At 38.9% G+C, this 19,190-nt stretch overlaps 1 protein-coding gene across 1 annotated transcript; it reads right to left on the reverse strand.

Moving 5' to 3' along the window:
* Positions 1 to 3,943: 3,943 nt before the first annotated feature.
* LOC100028004 (mas-related G-protein coupled receptor member X4-like) lies at positions 3,944 to 12,990 on the reverse strand. The gene is made up of 2 exons (XM_001378105.3): positions 12,773 to 12,990; positions 3,944 to 5,115 (listed from the first exon to the last, which is right to left on the reverse strand). Exon 2 carries the CDS (start codon positions 5,067 to 5,069, stop codon positions 4,089 to 4,091), a length of 981 nt encoding a protein of 326 aa, XP_001378142.1. The 5' UTR covers positions 5,070 to 5,115; positions 12,773 to 12,990; the 3' UTR covers positions 3,944 to 4,088.
* Between the last annotated feature and the right edge of the window lie 6,200 nt (positions 12,991 to 19,190).

Consider the following 19,190-nt stretch of genomic DNA (forward strand, 5'->3'; position numbering starts at 1 on the left):
AGCATTTCTATATATCTCCAACACAGCTCAGCAACAAAAACTAGAAAGCGAAATCTCATTCAAAATCACCTTAGACAAAATAAAATACCTAGGAATCTATCTCCTGAGACAAACACAGCAACTATATGAACACAACTACAAAACACTCTCCACACAACTAAAACTAGACTTGAACAATTGGAAAAACATTAACTGCTCATGGATAGGACGAGCCAATATAATAAAAATGACCATCCTACCCAAATGTATTTATCTATTTAGTGCCATACCCATTTAACTCCCAAAATATTTTTTCGCTGATTTAGAAAAAAACATATCAAAATTCATTTGGAATAACAAAAGATCAAGGATATCCAGGGAAATGATGAAAACAAAACACATATGATGGGGGCTTTGCAGTCCCAGACCTTAAAGTATATTACAAAGCAGCAGTCATCAAAACAATTTGGTACTGGCTAAGAAACAGAAAGGAAGATCAGTGGAATAGACTGGGGGAAAGAGACCTCAGCAAGACAGTATACGATAAGCCCAAAGATCCCAGCTTTTGGGACAAAAATCCACTATTCGATAAAAACTGCTGGGAAAACTAGAAGACAGTGTGGGAGAGATTAGGAATAGATCAATACCTCAAACCCTACACCAAGATAAATTCAAAATGGGTGAATGACTTAAATATAAAGAAGGAAACCATAAGTAAATTGGGTAATCACCAAATAGTATATGTGTCAGACCTTTGGGAGGGGAAAGGCTTTAAAACCAAGCAAGACATAGAAAGAATCACAAAATGTAAATGTAAAATAAATAATTTTGACTACATCAAATTAAAAAGCTTTTGTACAAACAAAACCAATATAACTGAATCAGAAGGGAAACAACAAATTGGGAAAAAAATCTTCATAGAAACCTCTGACAAAGATTTAATTACTCAAATTTATAAAGAGCTAAATCAATTGTACAAAAAACCAAGCCATTCTCCAATTGATAAATGGGCAAGGGACATGGATAAGCAATTCTCAGATAAAGAAATCAAAACTATTAATAAGCACATGAAGAAGTGTTCTAAATCTCTTATAATCAGAGAGATGCAAATCAAAACAACTCTGAGGTATCACCTCACACCTAGCAGATTGGCTAACATGATAGCAAAGGAAAGTAATGAATGCTGGAGGGGATGTGGCAAAGTAGGGATATTAATTCATTGCTGGTGGAGTTGTGAACTGATCCAACCATTCTGGAGGGCAATTTGGAACTATGCCCAAAGGGCGACAAAAGACTGTCTGCCCTTTGATCCAGCCATAGCACTGCTGGGTCTGTACCCCAAAGAGATAATGGACAAAAAGACTTGTACAAAAATATACAAAGCTACGATCTTTGTGGTGGCCAAAAACTGGAAAACGAGGGGATTCCCATCAATTGAGGAGTGGCTGAACAAATTGTGGTATATGTTGGTGATGGAATACTATTGTGCAAAAAGGAATAATAAAGTGGAGGAATTCCATGGAGACTGGAACGACCTCCAGGAAGTGATGCATAGTGAACGGAGCAGAACCAGGAGAACATTGTACACAGAGACTAATACACTGTGGTATAATTGGACGTAATGGACTTCTCCATTAGTGGCGGTGTAATGTCCCTGAACAATCTGCAGGGATCTAGGAGAAAAAACACTATTCATAAGCAAAGGATAAACTATAGGAGTGGAAAAACCAAGGAAAAGCAACTGCCTGACTACAGTGGTTGAGGGGACATGACAGAGGAGAGACACTAAAGGAAACTCTAATGCAAATATTGACAACATGGAAATGGGTTCGAATCAAGAATACATGTGATACCCAGTGGAATCACACGTCGGCCATGGGGGGTGAGGAGGAGGAAAAGAAAATGATCTTTGTCTTTAATGAATAATGCATGGAAATGATCTAATAAAAATATTATTAAAAAAAAAGTATTCAGCAAAGGAATGGGCAAAGACAATGCAAAGAAAACAGGGAGAGGTGCACCAGGACTGTTACCCAAAAGAACCATGCTGGGGCAGGATTGGGAGTGCATATATATAGAGCAGCTTAAAAGAACAGGATATCTATTGTGGCCTTGTCTGTTTCAACAGTTGTGGCCTTAAGGAGGACGTCTTCCAGTTTTTTCCAGGTTATCTGTCTCGACTGTGACCTTGCAGTTATTCCAGGATATCTATCAACTATGGCCTTGCAGTTTTTTCAGGAACTGTTCATTTGGACACAGTGCAACACCCCTCCTCCCCCCTTCCTTTCACTGTTTACTTGTAAATAATGCAGAACTATCAAATAGTCAGAAAAACGAAGTCTTTAATCAGGATAGGGATATGTGTTTACTTCCTTACTCAGTGTCTGGAGCCACAACTTTTTGGGGTATAAACCCTGGACACTGGGGATGTTATCCCTAGGAGAGCCACCACTCTAGATGATGACTCTGAAGAGCCATTAAAGTTGGTAAGTTTAAATACCTTTCTAGGCAAAACATGGGGACTAAGGATGAGAGGGACAGTTGATTGACTTTACAATGTTAATAAAGGAAAATGAGGAGTTCCAGACAGGAATAACAGTGAGGGGCTGATAATTTATAATAGATACAAAAAGAGAAAGACCCAGCCAAGGCCTGGGCCACCTTGGGAGAAGACTTTGGCCTTAGGGGGAAGAGACCATTGGGACAAAAGAGATATTTAACATCTTAAAGTCTATTGTTAGACTAAGATCAGCGAAGGAGGACTTTCCCTCAGAGGGGAACTCTCATGTGACAAGGTCAAAGCTTGGGGTTTCTACCTCCAAACTAAATAAATTGTGGATCACCAAATCCCTCCAAGCTACAAGTTCAAGGAATTCTAGATTCCATATTGACAGTGTTATAAGACCTTACTCTCCTCTGTATTATGAAAAAAAAAATAAACATAAGGACTTCAATATTTAACAATTAAATCTACAACTCAAGAGAATCAAAGAAGAGGTCACTTTTCAAAGAAAATCATTCATCCTAGCACAGGTGGCTTTAATACAACTGAACAAATTTAGATAGAACTTGCTTCTTTATTATAAGCTGATCTATAAAGGGAGCTGATTGATACTTTTCCACTCTAGTTAGGTGTAAAGCTAGCTTTTTAACTTGTGAAACCCAAAGCTCTCTGGTTTAGGCATTACCAGATCTTATCACTAGCAGAAATGAATTCACACCTGTTATCTTTAGGTTAAGTCTGAGGAGGCTGCGTCAAGCACTCTAAGCACACCTACTGTTACACATTTCTCCTTCTAAGAATCTACTCAGTGGGTTGATTTTTGGTCCAGGTAGAATTTGATCTTATAATGGCTGAATGTGGACCTACTGAAGTCCTTGAGAATGTCCACATAACACAGAAAGTTAATAAGTATAAAGGCTCTCAATTTGCACAGTATTAGAAATGTCTTAGAGGTTTATATAATAAATAGATTGAATCAACATATGGGGAGCTCAAATTGACCTTGGCTTCGGAGCCTCACCCTTTCCAGTCTCAGACCCCCACCCCAACCCCACCATGGCCTCCACCTCCACCAACAACATAGAGGTGTGGCTTTCCTCTCCATCCACACCTCCTGAGATCCATCAGCTAGAATCCTTTTCAGCTCTATTTGGAGGTATCCTGTCCATGGGCCACTTGCCCATGGGCCCAGAGGAGTGGCTTGCTGGAAGCCATGAGACCATGAAGCCTGGACAGAATCACGAGTGGTAGCTGGGGAGACCACAGAATGGTCCTTGACGGGATGTGATTGCCCACCCAACCCCCCTTTACATGACCTCTTCATCAATGCCACTTGCCTATGAATTGACATGATTATTATTCCCCCTAGTCTCAAAAGAAATAATGCAAGAGCAAAACACCTGTACCCTAATTCTCCAAAACGTCACCAAAAGATTATACCCTTAAACTCAATCCCCAAAAGACTATCATGGTTAACTTTTATTTAGGTACGTGATTCTCAGTAAAACCGCAGCTACATTCCAGGCCCCAAAACTTCCCCATTCACAGAAATGATGGAGGCAGGTCACCTCATGGACTCCCTTGTCTGAGCATCTTGTTCTCATCCTCAGGATAATTTATCCATAGTGTTGGGGTGGGAAGTTTCCCTCCCCCCACCCGACCCCACCTGCTCCTCCCCCAGGGCCCTCTGCAGGACCACCCTGAGCGGCTCCCTCCCTCTTCTACACCACTGGCTGCCCAGGAAGAAGTAAATGAAAGGGTTTGCGCTGCTGTTCACACAGGCCAGGAGCCTGGAGATCCTATAAGGCATTATAGGGAAGTCTGTAAAAATCCAAAGTGCTTCAAGAATCCCCCTGGGCAGGCCGCAGAGCAGGAACACGAGGACTGTGAGCAGCACCAGGAGGTAGAGCCTGGGTGGGCACCTGCGCTGGGAGCTGCACTGGACCCTCAGCACCAGCGTCAGGCAGGACACGCAGAGCACACAGGTCAGGAGGAGGAACCACCCGTACTGTACCAAGGGCAGAAGGAAGTAGAGATCATAGAAGTGGTCATTTTTAAGGAAATAAAGAGCCACAAATGCTCCCCAGTACAGGCCTGGCAGAGCCCAGAGGATGGCGCACACAGCCGCAGACATGCACTTGGGCCGGTGACATGTGTAACAGATGGGGAAGAGCACAGAGAGACACAGCTCAGTGCTGATCGCAGCCAGCAAGCTCAGGCCCACAGAGTAGGGAAGGCCTAGGAGGCAGAGCCATAGCAGCTTCAGGAAGAGAGAGTTTAAATTGCCAACAATTCTCCACATGCGGAGCCCAAAGTAGCTGCCAAGGAAGAGGGAGTCAGCCACGGCCAGGTTGAGGATGTAGACAGAGAAGGGGCTCCTCCGGGTGCGGAAGCCCAGCAGCCACAGGACGATGCTGTTCCCCACCAGCCCAACCAGGGCAATGACCAGAGAGAGGATCTCTATCCCATAGATTAAGGTAAATTCTCCATATGCCTCAGCCACAGGATCTAAACTCGAGTTTGCGCTCATCTGCACTGTGGTGTCTAGAACAGATTCCAGCTGCTCAGGTGTGGTGGACTTAGCCATTGGCAGGTAGTTCCAGCCTCAGAAAGCTCTGCTCCTCTCAGTCGACCTGGAGACACCAAGACATGGAAGTAGATGAGAGACTGTTCCAGAGTTATTGATTCTAAGATGGAAGGTAGAGTTTTCTATTTTTAAAAAGGAAGAGAGGAGGGCAGCTGGGTGGCTCAGTGGATGGAGAACCAGGCCTAGAGATGGGAAGTCCTGGGTTCAAATTTGGCCTCAGACACTTCCTAGCTGGGTGATCCTGGGCAAGTCACTTAACCCCCATTGCCTACCCCTTATTGCTATTCTACCTTGGAACGGATACATAGTATTGATTCTAAGGCAAATTGTAAAGTTAAAAAAAAAACAAAAATTTATCTTCTGTCAAAGAAGTGATACTAAGTATTGATTTGAAGGCAGAAGATCAGTCATGAATAGGCAGTGTGAATTTTAAAATTAATCCACCCTACTCAGATAGTACTTTAGGGGAAGATAAAGGTGTAATCTCCTGATTGAACAATGAAGGTACTTAGTTCTACACCTTATAGTGAAGCTAGAACTGTAAGTTAAGTCTATTATTAGACCTTAATACAAAAAGGTGTTAAGTAACTATACAGGTTAAATTAATCACAAAAAGGTCAAGTAACTTACAAAGGTGAACTTAACAAAGAAGTGTTAAGTAGCTCAAAAGATATAATCTAACCAGAGAAAGTGAGAACTAAAGAATAGACAGTCCTGGAGAAAATCTAATCAAAGAAGGTGAGAACTAAAGAATGGGCAGTCCTGGAGAAAATTGTCTGCTGTGATTGGTAGACGTGAAAATTTAGGGAAGGTCACACAAGAGAAAAGATCTTTAAAAGGAGGTCTAGATGAGCAGCCAGAGGTCAGTTCAGGTGGAAATCAGCCTGGAGGATCTCCTTCAAACAGCTTTCTTGAGATAATCTCATGGTGAGTGATAAGACTGACTCCCATTCCCTTGGGCTCAAGGAGGCCACTGTGAGCAAGACCTTTAACTCCTGCCTGGCTCAGCCTGAGACAGAACAGTTTAAATTAACTATTTCCTCTCTCTCTCTCTTCTCTTTAATTCCTTCTCTCTATATTAATTGAAATCACCATAATTTCCAGCTGACTTCAGTAGCTTATTATTTGGGATTTTCCCTGGTGACCAATTAATTTAGATTTTCAAGTTACAACTCTAAAATTATCCTTTCCAATAGTTGGAGTACTACTTAGCTGCCCATGAGATTTTTGTATGACATGGATGGGAATAGGGTTCCACTGTACTAATTTCCACATGTGAAATCATACTGTATTGTTATACCTTTGTTTCAATAGTCCAGGGAGATTGACTCTGGATTTCCCACTGTTCAGCTTAAGAGGAACTCTGGGAAAATTCTGCCATTTTTCTCTTCCAGGGCTCTAAGGGCTCCAAAGGGAAGACTTTCCCATGGAATACTTGAATATTCTTGCTCCTGCCTATCTCATCAGCCTCTATTTTACTATATTGTTGCCTGTCTCAGATAAACATTTACAGAACTGTGACAGAGCAGTCAGAGGGATCATGAGTTCACTCCAAGCAGCGACTTTTTGAACACTGTGCAAGTCTAAATAAGGGATTTGATTCTCTCCTGGACAGAAGCTGAGACACTTTAACATCTCCTTAAATATTGCTTCAATTTCTGAATCTTCTGATTCTTTTGCCTGCCTGCTCATTTTTCACTAATTGCCCATCTGGAGATCACGTGTGAGAAGCAATCAGAACCTGGTGCAGGAAAGAACAGAAAATATCCTACCTTATCTCTCATGTTCACTATGTAGAGCAGGAGAATGAGCTGAGCCAATCCCTTGGAGGGCTCAGGGTATAGGAGCCCAGGTCTTCTCAACTTTAGTCCCAGTATTTAGACTTCAAATAAGGTTCCAAGTCCCGTTATTCTCTTTAGAATATTGCCTCTTCTCCCATCATTCATTCACCTGACTTGTTAATGTCCAATTTGGCTTTCCTTAAACTCTAAATAAGAATTAAAAACTTCCCAGGGAAGAGATGCCTAGGTGCCCTTCAGTGGACACTTCCTACCAAGCTAATGTCAAAAGATTAAAAATGGTTTCTTTTGTGCCTGAGATCTAAGGTTTGAAATCATGTAACAGGGCTATCAGTCATATACTCTTCATCTTAAAAAGGAGATTTTAAAATGATTTCCTAAAATAGAAATAAAGCCACTTATGCTCACACACACACCCTTCAAGGACCACACATTTTCATATACATATGTTACTATCTACCTTTTCTCCATTTTGACTTGCCTCTTCTTACTTGCCCTCAACTGAGCTAGTCTAACAGGGTGAGCCTCACCATTCAATGCATTCAATATCCGAGGGAAGTCGAGGCAGGCATTTAGAGGATCTTGGCTGGAAAATCTGTCAGGGAGAACATTTCCCAATTGGGGGCTTAAGGCTCTGATGTTCTCCATCTACTTAGAAAACCCTGAATCACTTGAAGATGTTTCTCTGCTCACCACATGACTTCCAATGCTGACTTTTGTCAGCTAGACAAATCTCTTCATATTCAAACAGCATTTGCAAACTCATTCAATTTATATGTTGCCTCTTAATGTGACCACTGTTGTTGAAAATTGGTTTTGCAAACACCATCATTGTGGTGATTACTGGGCTCTACAGAGAAGACCAATTAGTTCTCCATTCCTCTGCATTATTTATTGGTCAGCCAGTCAAACAGTCTTCATCAAGTTACTGCTATGTATGTCTGAGGCCTACAGTTATGCCTGTGGTAAATTTTGGAAACAACAAAACACACACACACACACACAGTGTTCCTGCTCTCATGGAACTCTCAATATAATGTAGCAAGTATAATTCAATCATGTATGCTCAAACAAGATATAGATAGGACATATTGGGAGTAGTCATAGAGTGAAAGGAGGAAGAAAAAGGGAAGGGCAGGAAGATGATGGGGAACCAAGAAAGAATTCTTGCAGAAAGTGGAACTTTAGCTGAGATTTGGGGGGAATAATACATATAAATGAGATGATGGGGGTATAAAAACAGCAAATTTGGACAATTAAATGACTAGGTGGTGTGTGTTTGAGAGAAGTTGAAGATGACACTATATACAAGATGGAAGTTCAGCATATGGTTGGATTTGTGTAGAGGTAAGACAGTTCTATTTTAGATATTTTTAGATACTTCTGGGATATTCAGTTCAATGGTCAAAAAGCAGTTGATAAGGAGAGAATGTACCTCAAGAAAGAGGTTAGAGGTGTGTATGTGTCTGTCTGCATGTATGTATGTATGTATGTATGAGATGAAGAGATAGAAATAAAGCAATGGTAAGTGGGATATTGAGGATGTCACCTGAGCAATGGCAAGGTGATGGTCAGAATCATCAGGATAGCATTGGTATATGTATTAGAAGTATGTAAAACATTAAGAATTGATTCAGAAAGTTGTGAGGTATTTTACACAAATAGATTTTCCTCCTTTTTATGCTTCTCAATCTGACTCTTATTTTCAATGTCAGGCTTCTCTTTCCCATGGATGCTGAGACAGAGACATTATTAAACCGTATTTCCTGATAGCCAACCACAATGTTACTTTAGTAAATTGTAGCCATTCCCCTTGGAATACCTTCTAGGGTCAAGAAGATCAAAACAAATCCCTCTTCGAATTGATAGTCTTTTAAATATTGCAGTATATCACTTTTGCACTATACAAAAGTAATACTTTATAATGACAGTAAAATTCCTATCTACAACCTTGAAAGATACACAATTATTATTATAGAAAGCATCAAAGTGTATTGAGTATCATTCATCTCCTCTGAGATCTATTCCAATATTATGATCTTGAGATGCTAAGCTTCTCATGAATGATTAATCCCTTCCCCACATAAAATTAGGATGGCCAAAGGAATGGTGGTAGGATTTGTAGGATATAAAAGAGATTTCTTAATGGTGTGAAAATGTTACTGAACTCTTTGCTAAATCTGTGTCTTTTTAATTTTCAAAAGAGAGGCAGAGTGGTTAAACTGATTCCGGGAATGAGCAAAATAGACAGGAACCAGATACATATTTTGTCTACATATACTAAAATCTGCCTGGATATCTGTAAAATGATCTCCTTCCATAATTTCAAATTATTCAGCTTTTCATATGTGCTGAGATTAATTCTTTAAAAAAAACCTTACTTCCCATATTAGAATCAATACCATGTATTGGTGCCAAGGCAGGAGAATGGTAAGGGTTAGGCAATGGTGGTTAAGTGACTTGCTCAGGGTCACCCAGCTAGGATGTGTCTGAAGCCAGATTTGAACCAAGGACCTCCCATTTATAGGCCTCACTCTCAATCCACTGAGCCACCCAGATGCCCTCTACAGTAATTCTTTTCCCCCACTCCTTTCAAAATGAATTTGTCTTCTCCTATTGTACATAAAGAGAAGTAAGGGACAACTGAAAAAGGACAAAAAGAAGATGATGGAAAAGGAAATGATGCTGAGATAAGGGAATGAGAAAGGCAAGAAAAGAAGCAGGTATTCCTCTATTATTCCTTCAAAATTGTCCCCCTGGGATTCCAACTTCTGTAATATACCACAATCCCCAAAGGTGACAAAGTATCCCCACTACTCCCTTCTACACACTATCTCCTCCAGGACAGAAGGAACAGGTCTACCCATAAGTGAAGACATGCCCTTGAGGAGACTTACCTAGTTATATTTTTGTGTGTGTGGACCTGGGACTGTAAGAACCTCTGAATGAAAATTTAGGGTACAACAAGTGAAATCAAGATCATAAATAAGTCCTTGTAGTTTGTGGTATGCTAGAACTGTCCAATCATAGCACAGATGTATTAAAATATCCTCTTAGGGGAATTATCTCATGACTCTGCTTATATTCCTCTTCCTCTGATGCCTTGTAATCTGCCCGCTTCCACTCCATATGGCCATTTTGACTAACATTTTAAGGTCTTAGACAAGATTTTAAATAATTCCAGGTCTATATAATGAAGAGGATTTTTCTCTGAGCCCCCTGCTTCAGGTGAGATCCTGACAGGGAAAGAAGGTTTGGATCAGATGAGGGAAGACAATACTAATTACCTAGATGATGGCAGGTATCATCAGTCTCACATTCTCGAGGCCCCTTTAGTTTCCTAACCCTCATTGCCGCATATTTTTATTCTTTTTGGCTCCTTCCCCCTTCTGATTGCTCTGATCCTCATCCTAACAGATGTTCCTGGAAAATTGTGATTCCTAGTTTTCATATCATCCCTTTTGGAGCCTAAATGCAGATTGAAGTATATCATTTTTCCTTGCTTTCTTTTTTCACTTTTTATGATGTTTTCTTTCATAGTGTAATGAATATTTGTAAGAAGCAAATTTAATTAAGCAGTCCCTCATTCATAGTAGCTTAGGAATCTCTTTAGTTTGATATCTTATAACCCTGTGAGTTGTAGTTAAAATATAGTCCTAGGCAAGAGTCTGTACATGTAACCAGATTAAGAATGTCAACCCAGGGGAATATCTGAATTATAATTTCAAGTGTGTGTATTGTTATAGTAATTTTAGATGTGTGTTATCATATGAATCCTAAGCAAGTTACTACAGTAATCCTAAGTGAGTGTGAATACATTTCATGATGTATTTTATCTCAAACCTATTCATTTAAGAAATGTAGGATAAGAATATCATCTAAAGATCGCAGAGACCAGGAGGTCCAGAAATGGTCCTAAAGACCAGGAGATCTGGAAATGGTCCAGAAGTGGTCCTAGAGACCAGGAGGACTTGAAATGCTCTCAGAGACCTGTTGTGTAGTAGGGGGCTGCAGAGAGATGGGAAACTATAAAATTGCATTTATTCTGCAATTCAGGGTTTCAAATTCAACTGGGGAAATCTAAAGATCTCTGACTTGTTTGCCTTTCCCACCAAATAAAGTCAGATTTTTCTCAGAGACTACTTGGCCCAGTTCTTTATTCCTTCACATGAAAATATATTTTAAGAGACTACAAATGTATAATCTATATCAATTTGTCTCCTCAGGGAAGAGGGAGGGGAAAAGGTACACAATTTGGATCTCTAAATGAAAACACATGACTAAAGTTAAAGATGTTCTTACATATAATTAGAAAAAAAGATATTAAAAAGCATGTTGAATAGTGAATCTTTTATATATAAAACTAGTCATTTAAAATGGAGGCTGATAATTTCATCCACATTCTTGTTATTATGAAACCTTGAAGTTGGAAGATATTTCAGTAGATTAAAAATAATAAAATAACAAAAATAAAATGATCACAAAATCCTAGTGTCTTAATTAAGAGCAATTCATTACAGACATACATTTCCCATTTAGATCCAGTTACAGAAACGTAGGCTGTGGGCATGGTATGCAAAAGATGAAGAAGCTTTCATCAAAATAATTCAAAACATTCTCTTGCTCTAAAAAATGGAAACACAATGAAACAAACCAGAAAATGCAAACACAGACATGGAGAGATACTGACTGAAATACTTATCCAAGATGTCAAATCACCACTAATTGAATAGCAGTACCAAAGACAAGGGTTTGCTAATAATTCAGTGACAAGCTGGAAGAAGCTCTCCAAATGTCTTCTCCAGGAAGGATGGCCAACTTCTGCGTGATATAATTTTTTTGTAAATTCTTTGGGAAAATAATATTATAGCCTAATAAGTTTTTATGATGATACAAAGCATGGAGGAATCACTGACACATTGGATCACAGAATCATCACCCCCAAATCATATCATTGCACTTACATATGAGGCTAGTTTAAATAAAAATTTATAGGATAAATATAATATCTTACATTTGGCCTAAAAATAAGCTCTGATGGCATGGGATTAGACAAGCTCCTGTAGAAAACATTTCATCTAAACAATGATGAACACAGATCTAGGGATTTATTAAACTGAGTGTTCATTACAAGTCAATAGTATAGAATGACTATTCATCATTCATAAAGAATTTCAATTGGTGGATCTGCTCCTTCTGTGGTCTCTGTGCTGGTCATTGGGATCCTGGAGTTGTTAAACTCTTTTCCTCAATCCTGGTATCCCAGAGGAGATTATCTCCTCACCAGTCATCAGTCTCTGGGACCAGCTAAAGCCATGCCTGTGCAGCCATAGAGCATCCAAAGAGAAGCAGATTTCCCTTTGGCAGTTAGACAACAAATTCCCACTTGAGTTGAAAGAATCTCTACTCCTACTCATCCCCCTTTAGTTCCCTTCCTTAGCCTTTTCTCTCTTCCTTCTTAGTCCATCAAATGGTTGCCCAGGGACTAAAAAGGGCATAAGAACTGTTCTTTCAAAGTGATCTCATACTGCAGTGTTGAATTGAAGTGGTAGGCAAAGCAGGCTGCCACCAAAAGGAGAAGAAAAAGGAAAAATTAAGTTTCATTGAAACTGTTGATGAAACTTGCCCCTCTCTCATTTTAGATCCCTCAAATCCTTAGATTTTGTTACTGTATTTCAGCCTCATTCCTGGAATACTAGGATTTTAGAAACATAAATAGGGAACATGAGGATTAATATTTAAATAGTTTGCATTAATTAGAAATTAGTGAGAGGGCTTGGGAAAGGAAAGTGAGGAAGAGGGTGATCTTATCTTTATACCCTTAATTTTAACTCCTAAAAATAATAATTCTATCTAATTACTCTAATATCCTAAGGCAAATCAAACTGGTAAGCTGAATCTTACAATAGTTTCTGAGAGTCAAAACAGGAATCCAAAGTGAAATGTCCAGAGATGATAACTCCTTCAAGTTGAAGACATCTCCTCAATTTCTGACCAGCAGATGATTGAAGAATAACTCCTCACCACAGCCAAAGGATCTTCACAGGCTAGTGTCTTGGGAATTGATCTTCTGACATATTCAGCCACATGTCTCTTTCCTTTCCTCTCCAGATCCAAAGAGACAGTTAATTCCTCAACTGAATCCCCAAGATTCCAACACTCCCAGGCTCTTTAGATTCCAGTCATATGCTCCTGTCAATCAAACCCTTGCAACTCATAACTTCATTCCTCTTTCAGGTGAGATCCAGAAGTGTCTTCAGTGGGAAAGAAGTATTTAGTGACCCATGACACCCCATTCCTACTCTATAGGAGAGATTCCCTAGTGCATATAAAAAAAGTACAAACCTTAGAGATTTCAACAAAAACAGAGGTGACATTATCAGTCACAGAGAAAGCACCAAATGACAATCCATCCTCTCTCCTACAACACCTATTCATTCCAGCTCAGAGGCAGGAACAGAGCACTTGCTCATAGGTGCTTAGCTTCTGCTCAGAGCTAACAAAGAAGAAACTTTCTTTTTTTACCGAAGACTAGCAATTTCCCAGACCTCAACCTCAAGACAACTGATGCCAGGAAAGAGCTACTATAAGATATATGATTTGCACTTCATTCTCTTGATCCCCCTGCTTGGGTTCAGAGGCATCAGAAGGGTGACTTAGTATTAAACTGGTCCATTATCCTCATTCTACTTTCCTTTCCCAGAATTGTTGGCTACTTCTGAAAGTGCAATGTTCTTCAATTTAGACAGGAGACAAGAGTTGCTCGTGGACCACATTCTCTGTTGCTGCAGATTCTTGATCCTCATGTAATATTTCTGGCAATGAAACTAAGCATTTTCAGGCTTTCCTGGAGAAGATAGTGGGGTCTGAGTCTCTGTCATTCTGAATTCAGATGGGGAAAGAAGGCCTGCACTACTGTATCATGCTAAGAATTTGCTGAGGAAGGATTAACATATACATATAAGTGGGTACACATGAATATATATATATATATATATATATATATATATATAGAGAGAGAGAGAGAGAGAGAGAGAGAGTTTGTAGACTAAAAGAAACAAGGATATTTGGAAACCACAGTTAACAATCTATTTAATATACAGTAGATATATATGATATTGTATACATCAGGTCTACAAATGAATTACAAATAAACTAATATATGTGTTTATATGCACACACAAACACACAATATTTGCAGAACATTCACAGTAGTCTAATTCCCATGACATCAGTTGCAAAATAAACCTTGGAAAGTATCTTCATCTCTTTGGGATCCGTATATAGGCTTCCATTCAGTGTATAATCCTATCCAGATCCTTCTTATTATTAGGGGAAAAATTTGTGGTTGGACTGAATATTTGAGAATGTGTCACCAGGGATTTAAGTTACTAAGTCCCAAGGAGTTACTCAAGTCAGAATGGCTTTTATGGTAGTTTATTTACAATAGAGGGAAGAATTTAAAGAAATGAGAAAAAGAGAGAAAGAGAGTGAGAAAGAGACATATTCTAGCCTGGTCTGAACCAGGCAGGAATTCAGAGATCCCAGAAAGGAGTGGGGGACAGAGGATTAAATTAACAAGGCTTCCAGCCCTGAGGCCTCCTCCAAGATGAGGGGTTCTCTCCAGAGTTTACTGACTCTAGAAACCCAAAGGCAGGGGAGTCCCAAGACAATGGGCCTCTCCAGAGATTGGTGCCTCCAGAAAGCCAAGGAAAGGGAGTCATCCTTTTTTCACTCTCTACGTGGCAGTCCAAGGACAAGCAATCTCAGATCTCAAGCCAGATCTCCTCCATAGTCAAGTTCCAAGGCAAAGGTCCCCTCACAGGAAATGACCACAAAATGTAAAGGCAGTTCTTTGTGTCATTTCCTGTGTGTTGCATGGACCAATGGTGGCTTAGTTGCCAGTCAGTTGTTTCTGATTTGTCACTTGCTAGCACACACGGGTCATAGACCTTCCTCCCCCACACTTAATCCTCAAGTAAGGATGTATACCTTCCTGGTTGCTAATATTCTAAAGAATAAGTGGGGTGGCTTAAATCTCAATTTCCCAATTCCCCTGATGATGATTGGGAGGCTAGTCTCTCCAGTTGATCATTTATAATCATCTTGTACCTCTAAAATCTTCTAACTACAGGGGCATACAAAATTTCATCTTCTAAGAGGAAACAACAATAGTTAGAGATGAGAGGGAAATAGAAGAGCGAGAAAGCAAAACCAATGTTTTGCTGGGTATATTGACAAAAACCAATTAAGGGGCATTTGTTTTTGGCAGAAGAGTGTACATTCAAAATAAATGTTCAATCAACCTTCAGTTCAGTCAACCACATTCCAAAGTTCATTCAGGATCTTCTTGATGTGGTGTAGGTTTTGTAGGCATCGTTCAGCAAACAGTTCATTCTCTGAATTTTAAGAGTTAGCAAGCTTCTTTCCTTGAAGATGTTTTCTTGAAAAAAAAATTTAAATCTTGGTATGGAGAAACACCCAGTTCAGCTCAGGATGCATGGTTGAATTATGGGGTGTATGAGTAAATTATCAAAAGAAAAAAACAAAAACAAAAACATAAAATAAAAACAAATGGAACAAAAATTACTTTTGGGAGAAAGAAAAAAATTCAAAATCAGAATCAAAATATCAAAAATCTATGTATATAAAATTTTGAGTAAACAAGAAGAGATTCATAATGGACCCCTGTATTAGGGTCCAATTTAATAAATTTCCAACATGCCCTTGTATTAGGGTCCAATTAAAGTAATTTCTATCCCACAAGTCTGTAGGACAGAATGCAGTAATATTTTACTTACCCATTTGCAGCCAAGACTACAGTAAGTTGCCATAGTATAATAGAGAAAAATGGATAAGATTTTAGTGTGATAGGGAAGCGTGATTCCCTGGGCTGATTTTACCTTCACTCTCAGGGATAGGGAGAGCCAGGATGATAGTCAGACTTCAGAACTTGTTTGTGAATATAAGAGCCTCACCATGTGGGTCTCAGCCAAATTTATCTCCTAAGGATCCTTGAGTAAAATGAGGAAGTAGCTTAAAAAGATGCTGGGAATGTAGCTCAGGTATTACAAATTTCAGGTGGAAAGGCATAGTACCCCTGGGACAAAAGTCTCTCCCCCAAGATCCAAGCAGTACAGTACCGTGTCTGACAGAAAGAGAGTATGGCTGATCACTTGTCTCTTGCTTACAGGTTCTTCTATGTCCCTCTGTATAACGGTCTTCCTTTATCTGATGGTGATTGAAGTTAAAGTATAATGAGGATAAGGTGACAGAAGGTGGGGAGTGGGTTGAGGTGTATGAGGTGTCCCTAAAATCTGAACCCTTGTTAAAATTAATTGACATTGGAGTCAAATATATTAATTAGGTACTCTTCAGTAATTTAATTTCTTTTTTTAAAAAATCATTATTTTATTTGGTCATTTCCAAACATTATTCATTGGAGACAAAGATCATTTTCTTTTCATCCCCCCCCCCCACACACACACACACCTCTCCCATAGCCGACGCACAGTTCCACTGGGTATCACATTTGTTCTTGATTCGAACCCATTCCCATGTTGCTGGTATTTGCATTACAGTGTTCATTTAGAGTCTCTCCTAAGACATGTCCCCTCTACCCCTGTAGTCAAGCAGTTGCTTTTCCTTGGTGTTTTTACTCCCACAGATTGTCCTCTGCTTGTGGATAGTGTTTTTTCTTCTAGATCCCTATAGATTGTTCAAGGACATTGAATTGACACTAATGGAGAATTCCATTACTTTCGATTGTACCACAGTGTATCAGTCTCTGTGTACAATGTTTTCCTGGTTCTGCTCCTTTCGCTCGGTATCACTTCCTGGAGGTTGTTCCAGACTCCATGGAATTCCTCCACTTTATTATTCCTTTAAGCTCAATAGTATTCCATCACCAAAGTACACCACAATTTGTTCAGCCATTCCCCATTTGAAGGGCATCCCCTCATTTTCCAATATTTGGCCACCACAAAGAGCGCAGCTATGAATATTCTTGTACATGTCTTTTTCATTATTATCTCTTTGAGGTACAAACCCAGCAGTGCTATGGCTGGATCAAAGGGCAGACAGTCTTTTATCATCCTTTGGGCATAGTTCAAAATTGCCCTCTAGAATGGTTGGATCAGTTCACAACTCCACCAGCAATGAATTAATGTCCTGACTTTGCCACAACCCTTCCAGCATTCATTACTTTCCTTTGCTGTGATGTTAGCCTATCTGCTAGGTGTGAGGTGATACCTCAGAGTTGTTTTGATTTGCATCTCTCTGATTATAAGAGATTTAGAACACTTCTTCATGCGCTTATTAATAGTTTTGATTTCTTTATCTGAAAACTGCCTATCCATTTCCCTTGCCCAATTATAAAATGGAGAATGGCTTAATTTTTTGTACAGTTGATTTACCTCTTTGTAAATTTGAGTAATTAAACCTTTTTCAGAGGTTATTATGAAGATTGTTTCACATTTTGTTGCTTCCCTTCTGATTTTAGTTACATTGGTTTTGTTTGTACAAAATCTTTTTAATTTGATGTAGTCAAAATTATTTATTTTACATTTTGTGACTCTTTCTAAGTCTTGCTTGGTTTTTAAATCTTTCCCCTCCCAAAGGTCTGACCTATACTATTCTGTGTTTGCCTAATTTACTTATAGTTTCCTTCTTTATGTTCAAGTCATTTACCCATTTTGAATTTATCTTGGTGTAGTGTGTGAGATGTTGATCCAAACCTATTCTCTCTCACACTGTCTTCCAATTTTCCCAGCAATTTTTATAAAATAGTGGATTATTGTCCCAAAAGCTGGGGTCTTTTGGTTGATCATATACTGGCTTGCTGAGGTCAGTTTCCCCAAGTCTATTCCACTGATCCTCCTTTCTGTCTCTTACTCAGTACCAAATTGTTTTGATGACCACTGCTTTATAATATAGTTTGAGATCTGGGACTGCAAGGCTCACTTCCTTTGTATTTTTTTTTCATTATTTCCCTGCATATCCTTGATCCTTTGTTCTTCCAAATGAACTTTGTTATATTTTTTTCTAAATCAGTAAAAACATTTTTGGAAGTTCAATGGGTATGATGCTAAATAAATAAATAAGTTTGGGTAGGAGAGTCATTTTAATTATATTGGCTCATCCTACCCATGAGCAGTTAATGCTTTTTCCAATTGCTCAAGTCTAGTTTTAGTTGTGTGGAGAGTGTTTTGTAGTTGTGTTAAAATAGTTCCTGTGTTTGTCTCAGAAATAGATTTTAAGTATTTTATTTTGTCTAAGGTGATTTTGAATGGGATTTCTTTTTCAAATTCTTGCTGCTGAGATGTGTTGGAAATATATAGAAATGCTGATGACTTATGTGGGTTTATTTTGTATCCTGAAACTTTGTTAAAGTTGTTGATTATTTTGATTAGCATTTTGGTTGAATCTCTAGGATTCTTTAAGGAGACCATCATGTCATCTGCAAAGAGTGATAACTTGTTCTCCTCCTTGCCTATTTGGATGCCTTTAATTTCTTTTTCTTCTCTAATTGCTATTGCTAGTGTTTCTAGTACAATGTCAAATAATAGAGGTGATAATGGGCATCCTTGTTTCACTCCTGATCTTATTGGGAATGCATCTAGTTTGTCCCCATTGCAGATGATATTAGCTGATGGTTTTAGATATATACTGTTTATTATTTTTATGAAAGACCCTTCTATTCCTATGCTTTCTAGTGTTTTTAAGAAGAATGGGTGTTGTATTTTATCAAAGGCTTTTTCTGCATCTATTGAAATAATCATGTGATTTTTGTTGGTTTGCTTGTTGATATGATCAATTATGTGGATGGTTTTCCTAATATTGAACCAGCCCTGCATCCCTGGTATAAATCCTACTTGATCATGGTGGATGACCCTTCTGATCAGTTGCTGGAGTCTTTTTGCTAGTATCCTATTTAAGATTTTTGCATCTATATTCATTAGGGAGATTGGTCTATAATTTTCTTTCTCTGTTTTTGACCTGTCTAGTTTTGGAATCAGTACCATATTTGTGTCATAAAAGGAGTTTGGTAGAACTCCCTCTTTGCTTATTATGTCAAAAAGTTTGTATAGTATTTGGATTAACTGTTCTCTGAATGTTTGATAGTATTGGGCCCTGGGGATTTTTTCTTAGGGAGTTCTTTGATGGCCTGTTGGATTTCATTTTCTGGTATGAGATTATTTAAGAATTCTATTTCTTCTTCTGTTAGTCTAGGCAGTTTACATTTTTGTTAATATTCATCCATATCACCTGGATTGGTATATTTATTGCCATATAATTGGGCAAAGTAGTTTTTAATGATTGC

Source organism: Monodelphis domestica, chromosome 3 (assembly GCF_027887165.1).
Source record: "Monodelphis domestica isolate mMonDom1 chromosome 3, mMonDom1.pri, whole genome shotgun sequence".
NCBI classification, from domain to species: Eukaryota; Metazoa; Chordata; class Mammalia; order Didelphimorphia; family Didelphidae; genus Monodelphis; species Monodelphis domestica.